Source organism: Sus scrofa, chromosome 14 (genome assembly GCF_000003025.6).
Source record: "Sus scrofa isolate TJ Tabasco breed Duroc chromosome 14, Sscrofa11.1, whole genome shotgun sequence".
Taxonomy (NCBI): Eukaryota; Metazoa; Chordata; class Mammalia; order Artiodactyla; family Suidae; genus Sus; species Sus scrofa.
Window position 1 is genome coordinate 140,614,482 of NC_010456.5, and position 16,314 is coordinate 140,630,795.

Here is a 16,314-nt window from a genome sequence, read left to right on the forward strand (position 1 = left end):
TGCGGGATCTAGGCCGCATCTGCAGCCTGCAGCACAGCTCACAGCGACGCCAGAGCCTCATCCCACTGCGGGAGGCCAGGGATCGAACCCGTGCCTTCATGCATCCTAGTCAGGTTCTTTACTTCTGAGCCACAAGGGGAACTCTTTTTTTTTTTTTTTGAAGCAAATCACAGTCATCTGTTATGACAATTTACCCCAAATTCTGAACAGTATTTTTTCACAGTGCTGGGCACTTGCTGTCCTCTCGCCCGCGTCTCGGCTGCACAGGGGCACATAGGTCCTGATGGGTCTCTTCTCCTCGCAGGGACTGTGACCACCCTGAAGGCGCTGAACCTGAGGCGCTGCCCCCTGGAGTTCCCCCCGCAGCCGGTTGTGCAGAAGGGCTTGGTGGCCATCCTGAGCTTTCTGCAGGTCTGCGCGGCCAGGCACGCCCCCGCCGGCGACGTTACCCCTCGAGGTCTGTGGAACTGTTGGTAGGACAACAGTGTCAAAGCCCAAGTGAGAGCTTTCTGACGTCAGGGCCCCGGGCGCTCTGCTGACTCAGGCAGCGCTGCGTCTTCTCCTGGTCCTGTGCGTGGTTGGCACCCCCATTGCCCATTAGCCTGTCAAGGGTGGGTTTTGGTAAAAGTCCCCGGGGGGCAAGCAGTGGCATAGCCGTCACCATGGAGCCACCTGGCCGGTTTGCAGCTCTCTGACCTCCAGCACGGTGTCCTGTCCCTCGGAGGTGAGGCCCCCCTTCACTGTGCTCTGTGTGGCCACCTTGGTGGTGAGGGCTCACCACGCACGTCCGGGCCGTCAGTGCGCTGACCAGCCAGCCGTTCTCCGACACTCACCGTACAGTCTGCTCTTGACTGAGCCGTCCGGTTATATTCACGCAACGTAAACTCGAGCTGAAGGAGAATCACAGTCGATGGCTCGCCAGAGAAGGAAGCGTTCTGAGTGTTAGCGTCAGAATATCTGGATGTTTACTAATTAAAACCTAGCTTCCATAATTAAGAAAATGTATACACTGGAAACACTTAGCCAAGATACTTAGACATGTGATTAATGTAAATAACTAGGTCTGTTTCAGCAGGACGTAGGGAACAACCAGGGTGATCAGGAATTGACAGCGTACCTCGTTCATCTTTCGATCTCAGGCCCAAGCAGACAGCTCCAGAAGCCTCATTTAAAACACTGATTAGGAGGAGTTCCCGCTGGGGCTCGGGGGCCGAGAACCCGACCGACATCCGCGAGGCCTTGCTCAGTGCGGGGGTCCCTGCTGCTGCGGGCTGAGGCATAGCTCACAGACGCGGCTCAGACCCAGCCTTGCTGTGGTGTAGGCCAGCAGCTGTAGCTCTGATTCCGTTCCTAGCCTGGGAACTTCCATATGCCGCGGGTGTGGCCCTAAAAAAGTCAAATGCTGATTATGTTGTAAGGTGTCTTAGCATGTGTCCCCCGGAAATAACTAAGTAAATTAGGCTGAAAAGCTGAAAACGCATTCACTTTGTACAAGAACGTACCTTGCAGGGGACGTGCTGGTTCCCTGTTTCGGGGCCCAAGGGGTCACTGTGTCTGGAGAGCACGGGCGCGCAGCTGAGGCCGGGCGTGGTGGGCGAGCCCCACAGCCCGCAGCCCATCCAGCCCTCGCTGTTTGTTGTAGCGTCTGTGTGCCTGCCTCCCCAGAACCAAGGCTTGTTAAGCCAGGTGACACGGCGGGGGGGGGGGGGGGGTGGCCCTAACGCCTGATGAGGGATCTGGCCCAGCAGGTGGATGAATGGCTTTGGGCCCGGTTTCCTGTCCTTAACTTCCCTAGAGATCAGTGTTTCAAAGTCACCGAAAGCATTGCCTTCAAAACCGACAGGTGTGGGCTGAGCATCAGTTAGAAGCAGATGCTGGAAGGTTTAGGTGGTGCAGAAAACTATCTTCATTTCTGTGGATTTTGTGGGGCACAGGGACCCCCCAGGACTTCCCTGCACAGGGACCCCCCCTCAGGCCTTCTCTGTACAGGGCCCCCCCCCGGCCTTTTCTGCACAGGGACTCCCCCGAGCCCCGGCCTTCTCTGCGTAGGGAGCCGCGCTCCAGTTGCGAGCGCCGCGGGCGTGGAAGGGCAGGGCACTGAAAGGGCCGCGTTCCCCGTCCTTTCCCCAGCTGCGAAGTTGACCGTGAGCGATTTGCCTGAAACCCGGCTGGATTTGCCAGAAGACTGTGTGTCTAACGAAGCCCCGAATTCCCAGGAGCCAAGCGGAACTGCGGTAGCAGAAGAGGCGGGCTTTCTCCCGCCTCTTGGGAAGCTGGACCTGGGTGACCTCGGAAAGGCCCCCGACCCCCTGGAGGACTGGCCGAGCCGGGAGGAGATCCAGCGCTTTTGGAAGCTGAGGCAGGAGATCGTGGAGGACGGACAGGCGGGCGTTCTGGAAAACCAGCTCTTGCCCGCGGAGCTGCCCCCAAAGCTCAAGGCGGCGCTGAGCGCCGGGGAGGAGCAGCCCCCCGCCCGGAGGCCTGTCCTCAGGTACGGGCTCCGCTCGGGGAGGTGGCATCTCGTGACGCTCTGCCAGGACGTCGGGAGACGCGGCCACGTCACCGCTGTTGTTCTGCGGCAGATGCCAGCCCCGCCTTGGGGCCAGAGTCGCCCAGCCCAGGATTACAGGGGCCCAGGAGAGGCCCAGTGGAGGGGTTGCAGGAGAGAAGCTCCAGTCCTGTGTGTGTGTGCGCGTGTCTGTGTGTGTCTGTGGTACGCGTCTGTGTGTGTGTGTGTGTCTGTCTGCTGTGGTGTGTGTGTGATGTGTGCACATGCCGTGTGGTGTGTGCAGAGAGAGCCTGTGCCCCAGTAACACTTGCTGATGGACGCAGCTCATCTTTCGGCCCCCGGGGGTGATGCCGAGTCAGGGTGCAGCAGGGTCTTGGCGGTCACTGAGGCCCGGGGACCGTGGGAGCCACACCTCGTGGCTGTGAGGAGCCCGACTGAGGAGCCGCGGTGCCAAAAGCAGGTTGAAGAGCTTGGAATCTGTGAGCAGCGTTCAGGTGGTATTGCTGTTGTGTCGCCTGTTCTGTGGATTTGGAAGATTTCGAAGCAAACCCGTGTCCCGGCCCCAGGGTCCTGCAGGCCTGCGGGCGGGTCTCCCCAGCAGCTCCCGGGGTCCGCGGGGTGCCGCCGGCCAGCTCGGGCTGTTCGATGCTCAGCTGAAGGGCCTGTTTCCTCGCAGGACGAACACGCCCCGCTTCAAGGGCGTCCTGCCTGACCTGGCCTCGTCGCACCAGGCCCTGGCCCGCGCCCGGCTGCAGGAGAACCGCAGCCTGGCCCTGCAGGGGCTGCGGGACCGGCAGGCCCTGCGGGCGCAGCGCAGGAGGTGAGTGGGGCCGCGGTCCTGGGGTCCTGGGGTCCTGGGGTCCCGGCTCTGGCCGAGGCCATGGCGCTGCCCTTGGGGGCCCTCCGCCGGCCTCCGCCTCCCTCCTCCATCCGCCTCCTCCTGTCGCTCCCCCGGCTCAGGTCTTTTCTAAGGGAAGGGACCGGAAATAACAAGCCCTGTCCTCACTGTCCCTCTGTCCCCAGCCCCGCTGACCGCCCGCCTCTGCCACGCTCTGAGCCCAGGAGGCCTGCCCGCATGGACAGTGTCCGCCGCGTCCCAGCGCCTCTCAGCTCCTGGTGGGGTTTGGCCAGCGGGGGCGTCCAGCAGGAGGTGGGAGAGAAGGGGGCGGGCAAGGTCTGTCTGCACCCCCCCCCCCCCCGCCCAGAGCCCTGGTGGCGACAGGCTCTCCCCTCCCCCTCCTGAGAGCCGGCAGTCGCCTTCTGCTCGCCCCAGGGGCCTGGGGTGGCCGCGGCCCCCTCCTCCTAGGGCTCGGCTCCGCCCCTGGGGTCCTCCCCCTTGTGAAGAGTCCCTTCAGGAATACACCCTCCAAAGTCGTCCCACACAAGTGTTCTCGCTCGGGCCCGAGGACGGCCTGCACTCCGGGGTGCAGCATGGTGGTCCCCGACGGCAGACCCGGCGGCAGCTCTCAAGTCCCTGCTGTGGGGCCGGTGTCCTGACCACAGGGAGGGCTGCTCCTGGTCACGCAGTCACTGGCCACAGGCCTCCCCCGCCATGTCCCTAGAGTGTCCCTCAGTGGAGTCCGGGCCGCAGGGTGGGGTGGCGTGCGGGCGCAGCCAAGGAGCTTGCGCTGCTCTCCCCTGTCCCCCGCGTCCTGTGGGTCCCACTCCCACCTGGCATCTGTCTGCGGGGGCCCTTTTCTGAAGCCCTCCACCCCTTCATCCGCGCCTCTGCCCCTGTTGCTCAGCACGCGCCCCGAGCCCCACAGCCACCTTCCCAGATGGCGGGGAGCACCGAGGGGCCACGGGCTGGGCTGGTGGGAAGGGCTGCCCTCCGGGGCCAGGCTCTTCCCACCTCCGCTGGGGGCAGCTCTCGGATCAAAGGGGAGCTTGGGCTCCCTTCCTAGTTGCTCCACGTGGTCCTGGGACCACGTTTGTGGCCTCCTTGGCCACGGCATGGGGGCCCCTGTCCTGCGGCCCAGACCCCGCACAGCCCTGGGGACTGTTCCGCTGCCTCCTGCAGCTCCGAAGAAGCCACCCTGTGCCCCTTCAGGCAAGGGTCCTTTCCAGCTGGCGCATGAGGGGGCAGCGAGAAGATAGGTCCCCCACGGCCGGCAGGGCCCTGAGGTCCCAGGTCACACAGCTCCATGCGGGGCACTGGCCAGGGGCTGGGGGCTCGGGAAACAGCCTCTGTGGAGGTGGGGAGGGGGTGCCTGCACCCCCCCCCCCGGCTCTGAAAGAGCAGAGGGCTATTCCAGAAACGCCAAAACCCCTGCCTCACTTGGGCCAAGCCCAGGAGGACGAGTCACCGAAACCCTGCCTCAACCCGAGCCCAGGACAGAGGCCGTGGGCAGGGAGGTGGCCAGGAGCCCAGGAGGACTGGCCACTGTGTCCCTGAGGGTGGAAGAGCCCCCAAACGGGGGAGGGGGCGCCGGGGGAGCCTGAGCCGTGACGGAGAGCCCGTCCCAGGGCGGGGACAGAGGGCCAGACCTGGCGGGGGAGAGCGGTGCTGACAGAGACTCAGGTGGGAGATACAGGAACTGGTCCGAACGGGCACAGAGACCTCCCCTCGGCTGGACAGACGGCAAGTGCCGCGTCCACGGCGGGTGAAGCCCCGGGCCCCATCCCATCCCAGCGTGGGAGCCACAGCCCGCACGGGGTGGGTGCCCTGACTGCATCCTGGGCCCCAGGGTTTCACTGGCACTGAGCCAGTGGTGGCTCCAGGTGGCGCTGTGGGTGGCAGGGCTGGAGAGTCGAGGCCCACGCTCCAGAGCAGCTCAGGCGACCGAGAGCAAGTGGATGAGTTGGCAGCCCTCTCGGAGCACGTGCAGACCCGTGAAGGGCTTGGATGTGGAGCTCGTGGCTGTAGCCCCAGCCGGGCGTCCCTGGAAAGGCCTCGGGCCTGTGTCTGGGCAGGGGCTGGGAGGCCTGGCCCGTCCCCGGCCCCAGGGGGCTTGGGATGGGCTCAGCTGTGCCTTGCTTTGCCCAGAGCTGTGTCCAGAGCCCCCAGGACGGCCCGTGTGTTCAGCCAGTGCCCGCCCTCTGGGCAGGGGCCGGGGGTGCAGGGCTTTTGTGTGAGGCCTTAGAAGTGGGTCGAAGCCCTTGTAAGCTACACCCGCAGCTGCTTCTTGCCACCTTAACAATCCTGTCTCCGCAGAAACGAGGGGGCGCTGCCAGACTGGCGGGAGCAGACCCTGGCCGCCAGCAGGAGGAGGGAGGGGCTCTGCCGACGCCCACCCTGGCTGAGGAGCCCGGTACGTGGGGCCCCGCAAGGAGAGGGGGGTGCTCGCGTCCCGAGTCACGGGACAGAGGCCACTCGCCTGGCAGATCTGACCACTCAGTAGCCTGTGTCATTCAGCCAGCAGAGGCCACCAGCAGACACCCCTGCACTCTGGCCTCACCGACCCCGGCCTCCACTGGCACCCCCTCTGCAGCCCCATGGTCCTCTCCTGGCCTCCTGGGAGCTTCCTTGTTTGCGGCACTCAGACCGCCCCCCGCTGCCCTTGGTGCATCCTCGTGGAGCGAGCATCACTCCCCACACCCTCCTCTGGGGGGGAAGCCATGTCCGCCTCCTGGGGGCTCCCCGACCACCTTGTGCCCAGGCCCAGGGAAGCCGTCTGTCCTGGCCTCCCCGGCCTCACCCCTGGGCCTCCCCAGGCTTTGTCTCGCCTGCTGCGGGCAGGAGCCCGTGAGTGTCCATCCCGACCTGCTGCAGTGTGGGCTCCAGCCAGCCAGTGCTTTTAAGAGAGATTTTCTAGGAGTGGATGCTGGGACCTGGTCCCCGTGTCCCGCTGTCCTGCGGCGCCTGCAGCCTCCCTCCCTTCGCACCTCCGGCAGGGGCCCCGCGGCGGGGAGGTATGGACTCCGGGCCCTGGGCAGCAGCCCGGCTCTTTTCTGTATTTACCGCCCTCTGGCCCCCGCTCGGGAGCTCCGGGAGCCGCCTGCCCCGCCCCGGTCCAGTCCTCTACCTCATTCTTCGAGTTAGCAAATCCGTTTGAGCTTTTCTTTACGTTTCAGGTGTTACCTTTTTGTCACAAATGTGTGTCACAGTGTCTCCCCCATATTTGGACTTTGGTTGCAATACCTTAGGCCACATTAAGCATTTAGTACGTTCTTTCTGGGGCCGCACCCGTGGGACATGGAAGTTCCCAGGCTAAGGGTCTAATGAGAGCTACAGCCGCCGGCCTACGCCAGAGCCACAGCAACGCGGGATCCGAGCCGCCTCTGTGACCTGCAGCACAGCTCACGGCAACGCTGGATCCTTGACCCACCGAGCGAGACCAGGGGTCAAATCTGCATCCTCATGGGTGCTCCTCAGGTTCTTATGCCACTGAGCCACAGCGGGAACTCCTGCCCGCTTTTTAAAAGCATTGCATTTTCATTTTCACGGGGCCTCTGGCCCAGCAGCCTGCCTGTGACCTTGGTGAACCGGTTTTATTGGCCTGAGGAACATCGCTGGTGAGCTTGACCCTTGACGGAAGGGCCAGCGAGGCCCCCCTCGCGGGCGTCTCCCTCCCTCTCCTGCTCCTCGTGTTCACAGCCCCTCCTCCTCCTCTGGGCAGAGGAGGCTGTGGCTGTGGGTTCCGCCCAGATCACACGCTTTTAGTGTTTTAAAGATGAATGTCTGCCTTTAAAAAGCAGCCCTGCCGGCTGCCACGCTTGGTCTCTTCCCTTTGGCACAGCCCCAGAAGAGCCCTGATTGCGCGGAGTTCCTGTTCCGCTGCCTCCGCAGCCTGGCCCCCGGGGAGGCTGGAGGAGGTCGGGACCTGGCCCCCCACCCTGATCTTAAGCACCTCCTGGGAGCGGAGCCCGTGCTGGGCTGGAGCGGATGACGCAGGTGGCAGGTCCGCCTGGTAATCCACTCAGAGGCCACCTGGCAGATAAGCCCGGAGCTGATGCCCGCTGGCCTCCCGGGAGTCCCCGCGCCCCCGCTTGCCCTGCCGCTGCAGCAGCTCTGCAGCCCCACACGGGCAGGTGCCCTCTCTCACACACGTCACAGCTCCCTGAGCGGCGGTGTTGGTCTGGTTCTCAGACGGGTCCAGTCGGGGCAGCAGCGGGCCTGGTGGTTCCCGGGGGGAGAGTCCCAGCTTCTGGCCTGAGGCAGAATCCCATCAGGGCCCCGTGTAGGTGCGAGGCCTCGTGGAATGGCCGGGCTGGCAGGTGGCAGAGGGCGCGATTCTGCAGACGCCCAGGGAGAGAGCAGAGCATGAGAACACGCCAGGCAGGCCTGCACCCAGCAGCACAGGTGTCAGGTACCCTCAGCGGTGCCAGGCCGTCTCCAGGGGGATGTTTGAGACGGGCTCACCGGGGTGGGAGCTGAGAAGGTGGGGACGCAGGAAAGCACTGGCCAGACGTCCAGACATGCCCAAGGTGGGAGGAGGGGATGGAAGGTTCCTGAAAGGCAGACCCAGGGACAGCAGGGGAGGAGGCAGTGGAGGAAATCCAGGCGCAGCCCCCCAGGTCCAGGTGACCAGAGTCCAGGTGCGACATCCGCAGGCCCTGGACCTCATGGGTTTTCTAGCATTTGTAGGGCTATTTAGACATTTCGTGTAATTCTGTAACCGAGAAGTTTTAGGGAATTTGTTGTTTTCAAAGTAAATTTGAGGGCTTTTTGCTCTTTCAGAGAACCCCGCCTGGGACGTGCCCCCATTCACAGTCAGCCTCAGGCCACCTGCACCCAGTAAACCCAGCGCTGCGGCTGCAGGGTCGGGTCGAGGGAATGTCCTGTAGGAGATGCTAGACCGTTGCCCGGGGCCGCCGTCGTGTGGGGGACCTGCCAGCCGCGGCTCGTGGGGTCCCTGAAAGCAGTTGGCGCTTGCCTCCTTTTGGCGCAGCGGGCCGGCTGGCGGGACACCCCTGCGCTCTAGCCTGGTCCCTGCAGGCTCAGGAGACGCCGACCTCGCTGGAATCACAGCGCTGGGCTCCTTCTCACACGTTTTCAGAGTCTGTTTGTGCCGGTTTGTCAGCAAAGCGGGCTCTCTTTCTGCAGCACCTTTTCTGCTTGCACCCCCCTTCGTCAGCTGGGAGTGCTTCCGTGTCAGCGTGGCCTGCTGGCTTGATGCAGGCAGGTCTGTGAGACACTCAGGGCCCCTGGAGGTGTGTTTCTGCCCTGGGCTGGCCCGGGCCACTGCAGGAGCCGCCCACCTGCCCCGTGGCCCAGGCTCCAGCCTCGCCCTCCCACTGCCCGGCCAACAGAGGCCCAGGGTGGGTGGCAGTGAGCCCAGGCCAGGGGCTGGTGACACAGACGTGCTGCAGCCGAAGGTTGGCGCAGCGTGGATGGCTGTGTCTTCTCGGATCCCTGAGAACATGGTGTGTGTTTTCCAGGTGGCGTCAAAGATTCCTTTTGCCACCGGTCTGCTAGATAATGAGAAAACGCCCATGAATTTGCCCGGAAAAATGAGACAAAGCAAAGAGAAATCATGGCACACAAGTCCGGAGGCAAGGTGGGTCACGGGTCGGACTCTGTTCCAGACTCAGCTTCCACCCGCCCCTGCAGGTGCCTCTGCACTGCCCTGTCCCCTGGGCCCCTCAGCATCCAGGCGCCAGGGCGCTCGGGAGGGGGCAGCGCTGAGCCGGGGAAACAGAGCTCCCTGCCTTCCAGTGAGCACGTTTGCAGTGTCCCCTCGGCCCTTGAGGCCCGGCCCCCGGACAGCGGCGCCCAGGGTCCTGGCAGGCTACCGCCTCCCGCGCTCTTGGCTCCATGCTCAGCCCACGTCTGCACCAGGAATGGTCCAGCGAGGCTTCCCGCCGCCCTCCCCGCCTTCCTGGCCATGTGCTCCAGCTCTGGTCTGAGGGGCTGGAGGAAGGCTGTCGTGGTGTGACCCGGGGACTGGGGTCGTGGGTCATTCTTCCCACCCGCCTGGAACTGGGAGAAATGCCGCAGGCCTGCGTTCAGAATAACCCATCCACGTAGGGGTGGATTGAAGCAACGTGGATGGTGTTGGGGTGTCCTCTCACGTGCTCGGGGGAAGCCACGTCCCCCATGGGCCCTCAGCAAGCCGCCTGCAGACCACGTCTGTCCACCCACAGCCCCTGCCCTGTGGCGGGATTTACTAAGGGCAGGGGTCGAGGTGCTTGGAGGGTGCGGGCCGTCCCCTTGAGCCTGCCCTGCAGGACTCAGGAGGCCACGGTGCTGGCCTTAGGGTCTCAGGGGGCCACACCCAGGCTCCACGCTGAGCTGGTGCCAAGGGCTCTCCTGCCCTTCCCGCCACAGGCCCCAGGTAGGGCTTCGGGCCACACCGAGCGTCGAATTTATACGACACGCTACCAGCCGAGGTCGACAGCCTGCGAGGCCCCACTGCGCAGCACAGGGAACTACACTCAACACTTTGTAATAACCAGTATTTCATAATAACCTATATTCCTTCCTTTCAGAAGGAACCTGAAAAAGAATAGACACGTGTGTGTAACTGAATCCCTTTGCTGTACAGCTGAAGCTAACACAACCCTGTAAACCAGCTCTGCTTCAATTAAAAATAAACCAATAAGAAAGAAGAAAAATCAATGTGTACAAACCCAGAGCTGGAGCCCTGGTGCCAGCAGAGCAAGATATGTTTAAGGTCCCACATAGTGCTGTGCTCTGTTCTGTTTAAGGACTTATCAAAACTGGGCATTTCACGTGAAAACAAAGGCACATCCTCTTCCTTCGAGTGGCGCGTGTGCAGCGTCCTGGAGTGCAGCGTCTTCCGTGGATGTGATGTGTTTAAAGCAGAGCCGACGTCTGGTGGCTGCGAAGCGGGGCGGGGAGGCTGGAGCCGAGGGAGGGGCGGCCTCGGGAAAAGGGAGACCTCTTCCCGCTTCTTGGGGTGGAAACGGCTCCACCGCCTAATGCGCAGCATCACGTCCTTGTCGCCCTGTTTCCCCAGCACCTTCCACGAGGGGAATTTACAGGAAAAGCTGAACCAGCACGTCCAGCAAAGGCACGACCGCAGGAGCAGGCCCCGGGGGCTGGCGCCTCTCGGGGAGACGAGGAAGGCCGTCCGGGACTTGCAGACTGTAAGTGTTTGTCAGCTCGACTCGAAAGTAACTCGTTTTATTAAAAATCCGAGGGACGCACACTGTCTCTCCGAGCACCCGTTCTCTAAAACTGGAGGGGCCTCACTGAACCCCCGGTGGCAGAGGGGGCGGCACGTTCTCCCGAGAGAGAGGCCTCAGGCGCGCGCGGCATCCCCCGAGAGGCCTGACCTCTGAGGTACTAGAGCCTCACGGCGGAGAATCCGGGGAGGTTTCCAGGAAGTTTCCAGGCTGTTTCCCGGTTGGAGGTGGCCACGTGCCCAGACCACAGCTCGGCGTCCTGAATGGGCTCCAAGGTCCAGGAGCTCCCGGGGAGGGGCCGGATGCACAGTCACATGCAAAGGCCAGGCAAGGGGTGGCAGTGGCCCTCTCGAGGGCAGGGCCAGGCGCCCCCCCCGCCCCACAGCCCCCTGGAGCCGGCAGAGCACGTGCCAGGCTGGGGGGACCCTGGAGGAGGGAGCAAGCCCCAGAGGAAGGGGAGCCGGGAGCCCAGAGCCCAGACGGAGGGTCTCCCAGGGGACAGGGAGGACCTCGAGTGGCTTCCCTGCCTGGGGACTCCAGGACAACTTGGGGGACACGGAGAGCTAAGGACGTGATGTTACAGGAGCACAGGCTTCCCTGGGGGGCAGAACGGAAGCAGAGGGTCCAGGGCAGCAGAGCCCTCCCTGGTCCTCACGACACAGGCCCGGGTGTTGGCTCTGCCTGGGGGGACGGGGACCTGCCTGGGGGAGGGGGGTCTGGGGTGCTGCCCCAGGGAGTCAGAACTGAGGGAGGAGGGGGAGGGGAGGGGGGCTGTCACCACCTGCTGGCGGGGGGGCTCTGCCTGGGGACACACCTGCCTGCCCTGTTCCTGTCCCCCTGAGGCCCACGTGCCTCCCTGTCCACCTCCTGGTTTTCTGGCCCAGCCGATGGGGGCGAGCAGGGGCCGGAGACGTGCACGCCAGGCCCTGCGGGACGGGCACTGCCCACCCCACGGCACCAGCCCGGGTCCTGCCGAGCTAACCTCTGCCCGTCCTTTCTCCCCAAAGGCCAGGAGCCTGCAGGCCGAGGTGATGAAACTGAAGCTGAGGTCGACCCTGAGCAGGAACCCCCGATGCCCGGCACTCTCTGGAAGCCACTCGCTCGGCCCGGCGGCGTCACAGTCTCGGAATATATTTTTTAACACGAAATATTGAGCATCCGAAGACGTGTACACATCCTGACAACAGAGCGTCACTCTCCCGTGAGCAGACGGCGGCGTCTTCTCCCGTGGGGAGTTGGGCTGCCACTCGCTGCCCTTCTGGGGGGCGCCTCCGGTGCGCTGGGGCTGCGAGGGTCACGTCTCCGCCTGCTCTGCTTTGTCCGAGGCCGCAGGAGGCTGAGCTGCATTAAAAGGACAATATTGTGAGCAGCTGCATGGCTTCCACTTGCAGCCCCCCTTCCCCAGCCGCCACCCAGCTCACTGGGGCACCAGCTTGGCCGCTGGTGAGCGACCCCGCCCCCCCGGCCCAGCGGTGCTGTCCCCTCACCCTGTCCCCCCCGCCAGGCACCCAGCTCTCACCAGGCTACACGGCCTCGGCCCCACTTTGTCTCTGGCGCTCAGCCTCTGACAGCAGGTGAGATAAGGGCTTGACCTTGAAGAGGTCTTTGACTGCATTTCTTTAACAGACGGAAGAGAATTCAAACTTTCTGTTTCTTCTTGTGTCGCCTTTGGCGAATGTGTCTCCAGGAGTGGTTCCGTGTTGGGTTTGTCCGCATAGACTTCACCGTACCCTCCCTTCTCCTCCGACACCTGGGCTCTGACTCCGGCGCCTTTCTCGCCGCCGCAGTTGGCGTCTCCTTTCTGTTTTCCTTGCTCTCGCCAGGGGTTCCTCTTTTTTGCATATTCGAAACAACCAGTTTGTTGAGTTTCACCACCCCTGCTCTCTGCCAGCCTTTCTACTTTCTTTGGGCTCCCTTGGTGCTTCTCGGGAATGTCACCACTTTCAGACACGTGTGTCCGAGAGGAAGGATGAAATGCGTCACCTGGGCTTCCGACTCGGGGAGCCGGCTGTGTGGGTTACTGCTGCCGCCCGACAGGTGGCTCCAAGACGTGGCAGCTGGAAAGGAGAATCGCCTCTTAAGATTATTCTCGTGGTTTCTGAGGGTCCGGGAGGGGAGCGGCGTGGCTGGATTTCTGGTTCAGGGTCTCACGGGGCTGTGGCATCCGGAGGCTCGCGGCCGGAGGATCTGCTTCCCTGTGGAGCGCGCAGACCTGCCCTTGGCCGCCCTTCGGCCTCCTCCGGAGAGCGCCCCGAGCGCCCGGGACCTGCTGGCTGTTTTGCACACGTCGGGCCAGCCAGTGGCCCTGGCGCTTGTCCGCCTTGTCTGCTGGTGGGCATTCGCCATCCGCTTGGTTTTGGACTTAGCGGTCTCCGCAGAAACACCAAGAGGTTCTTTCATGTTAAAAATATCAGACTCGCCTCTAGGAGAGAAGCCGTGAGCCAGCGGAGGCTCACACGGGGTCTTCCTTCTTGGCAGGGGCGTGGGTGCCTTTCCTCACCCTCGTCGGGTGCCTCCTGAGCCGTCGGGAATCTGGCAGCGTGACCGTCAGGTCTGGGGTTGCTGTTCGTTGCCGTCTCAGCCGAGGCCCCTGTCCTCTCACACCTGCACTCGGCCTGCCCGCGGAGGCCTTTCACATTCAGCAGGATTTTTTAAGATCAAGTTTTTAATTTCGATCAATTTTAAATTCCAGATATATTTTTCTTCACCTCCAAAATGCCAGTGTGGCTCTTTTATAAATAATGTTATATTTGTATATATAATATGTAAATGTAAATATTAAAAAACATGTATATATATTTGGCCTTGCCCAGGGCTTGCAGAGGGTCCCTGGCCGGGGATCAGACCCCCGCCACAGCAGGGACCCCAGCTGCAGCAGGAAGAGTTCCGGGTCCTTGTCTCGCCGAACCACCAGGGGCCTCCTTTTTCCTCGCCGCTGCTGTGTCTGGCTGTGGCTCCTCTGGGCGGTCAGACGCCAGTTCTCTGTTGGGATCTCCCGCCTCACGCCCTCATCCCGCTTCCTCTTACTCCACCGTCGCGGATCGCGCATGGGTCGTGGTTGTTCGTCGGGTGCCTGACGGTGTGTCTGTTTGTCAGGCACGTGGGACTGTAGAGGTGTTCCCCCCCCCCAGGACCAGCTGCCCCTCTGATGGGCAGGTAAGGATTCCATCACCTGACCCGGTCAGGCTCAAACTGGCCGAGCCTGCCTGGCAGCTTCAGCTGGACTCTGGTCTCTGCCTCCAAGGGACCCAAGGGTGAGAGCGGGACGCGCTCTCCTGGGCCAGCCCCTCAGCCACGCTCAGCACGTGACATGGCCACCAGCCGAGCACCTGGTTCGTGGCTCCAGGCCCCCCACTGCCCTCCCTCGGCCCCGTCTCTGGAGCCTTCAGCAGCCTCTGTGAGGTGGGGTGTGTGTTGGAAGGTTTCCAGTTGCTACAGGAGCTGAAGCTCCCACTAGTTCTACCCGGAAGTTAAACCCACTTTTAAATCCCTGCTCTGGCGTTCCTGTCGTGGTGCAGCAGAAACGAAACTGACTAGGAACCATGAGGTTGCGGGTTTGATCCCCGGCCTCGCTCGGTGGGTTAAGGATCCGGCGTTGCTGTGGCTGTGGTGTAGGCCGGCGGCTATAGCTCCGATTCGACCCTTAGCCTGGGAACCTCCATATGCTGCAGGTGCGGCCCTAAAAAGCCAAAAAACAAAAAGACAAAAAAAATCACTACTCTAAGCATGACTCAAATTCAGTAGTGGGTACACGTCAAGGACTGTCAGACTGAGTTTTAGAAAAAAGAGCTGAGGGGACGGTTCGCTCGGCCGTTCCCCCCACCCCCCACCCCATGTTCACGTGCGTCCGGCTTGGCCTTCCTGCCGTTTTGCTCGCTGCTCACTTGGAGCGCCCTCCACCTGCATCCCGTCAGCGTCACGGTCCCTGTGCCTTTCTTTGGCTTTGGAAGGCCAGCCTCGCCTCTCCCTCCCTGCTTCCCCAGCCCCTCTCCACTGCCCTGCCTGTGACCTCCCCACCTTGTCACCCGGCCACCTGACGCCTGTGGCTGGGCGACTCTCTCGGGCTCGGAGGGCGACCATTTGTGTCGCTCATGACCCCCGGGTGACAGAGCTCAGCGGGCTCGTGTTCCCTTGTGTGCCGTGGGCCTCTTCCCGGCTCCGGTCCCCAGTCCCCGGTCCCCAGCGTGGTCTCTGGGGCAGGTGCCATGCCCTCCTCCGGGGCCGCCTTCACGAAGCTCAGGCCATAAACCAGCACAGCACGCTGCCTCCATGTGCCCCAGCGGTTTGTGTGGCGGCCGGCACCCGGCCTGCCCTGCGAGTGTGCCCAGCCCCGCCGGGAGCCCCCGGGAGGAGCCGCTACGACAGGGTCCCTGCGTGGGCAGCTGGGCTGACGTCCCCTCCGAGCCCATCTCCTGCCCCGGGTGGGCGCTGACCGCAGGGGGCTGCCTCTGGAGTGGATGCCAGCGTGCGACCTCTCCGGACACCCAGTGTCTCTGGGGTCCGTGTCTGTCTGTCCTCTCAGGGGGCCTTGTCACCGGCCCCCGGATCAGGGAGCCCTGGCTGCAGGCACGGGTCTCCCCGCTTCAGGACCTGTGTCGGCCTCCCTCCTCCCGTCCCCCCGTCTTCTGGGGCCCTTCCTGCCCTCTTGTCAGCGCCCCCGGCTCTGTCCCCTTCCTCGGCTCAGGACCTCGAGACGCTTCCTGGAGGACCTTCTCCACTTGTCGTCTGCATCGCACAGAACTCTGCTCTTCATCAGCTCCATCCTGATGTCCTGGGGAGGGCCTCCGCGGTCCACCCTGGAGGTCTGGGGGTCCCCAGGGCCTGGCTCTCCTCCCGGGAGGTTGGCCCCCAGACAGGGTCAGTCTGGCCGCCAGTGATGGGCTGTGACCGCCCCTCCTCCCCCACCGTCGTGCGGCTCCTGCAGAAAGTGCTGGGCCTGGCCTGCTTCCTGATGTTTCCCAGCCTCGGGAGTGTGGGCCTCAAGCAGCTTCTCAGCTCCTTCTTGGTGGGGGGAGGGGGCAGGGTTGACCAGGGACCCTGGGCTGTTGTCCCCAACCCGGAGGGAGCAAGCACCACCCGATTTCTCGTCCAGGGGCCCAGAGGACCCGATGGCCCCTGTCCCGGCTGCCAGCCCCATATGACCCAGGTCGGGGAGCCCAGGGCCGTGGCCTCTGCCCCCAGATGACACCCCCCCCCTTCTTAGGTGGTTTGCCTCTTCTCTGCCGAGAACAGGCTGCTGGGTTCCATCCTGATTCTGTCACGACATGACTGCTTGCGCCTGCCCTCCCGTCACGAATTCCGACCTGCCCGAGGGACCCACCTGCTCGGAAGGTCGCTCGAGCTGAGGGTGGGGGTGGTTCTGGAGGCCTGTCGTAGCGCAGCCCTGCTCCCCTGGCAGACTGGGGATGTCTAGGGTGGGTGGGGGTGGCCCTTGTCACTGTCACCTGTCTCCCCTCTGCTGCTTTGTCCTCTCTCCTTCCTTCACCGAGTGAGAGCATCCCGCAGCCTGACTGCCCAGATCTGCGCCCCCGGAGACGGGGGGGCTCAAGAGGAAGAGCCCCAAGAAAGGCGCAACCCCTGGGGGGCAGAGACTGCTGGGGGCAGGGACTCACCTGCGCACAATTATGGGGGTGCCCCCCAGTTGCTCCCAGGTGTCGGCTGTGAGCCGCAGGCGACACCTCAGGCAGGACTTGGCCTGAGCACATGGCCCCGCGGGGCTGCATGGCCGGACCTGGACCCTCCTCGTCCACAGCCCAGCAGCTGCCCCTGCTGGC

General features: G+C 63.5%; 1 protein-coding gene across 2 annotated transcripts in view; it reads left to right on the top strand.

Annotated features, from left to right (window-relative positions):
- LRRC27 (leucine rich repeat containing 27) overlaps positions 1-13,338 on the top strand; it is a 28,535-nt gene extending 15,197 nt beyond the window's left edge. For both annotated transcript variants that reach the window (XM_005654153.3, XM_021073877.1), the window contains exons 5-11: positions 305-457; positions 2,131-2,491; positions 3,186-3,329; positions 5,664-5,760; positions 8,831-8,949; positions 10,372-10,501; positions 11,548-13,338. In XM_005654153.3, the coding sequence (XP_005654210.1) occupies positions 305-457; positions 2,131-2,491; positions 3,186-3,329; positions 5,664-5,760; positions 8,831-8,949; positions 10,372-10,501; positions 11,548-11,694 (1,151 nt within the window). In that variant the 3' untranslated portion in view covers positions 11,695-13,338. The remainder of the gene's footprint in view (positions 1-304; positions 458-2,130; positions 2,492-3,185; positions 3,330-5,663; positions 5,761-8,830; positions 8,950-10,371; positions 10,502-11,547) is intronic.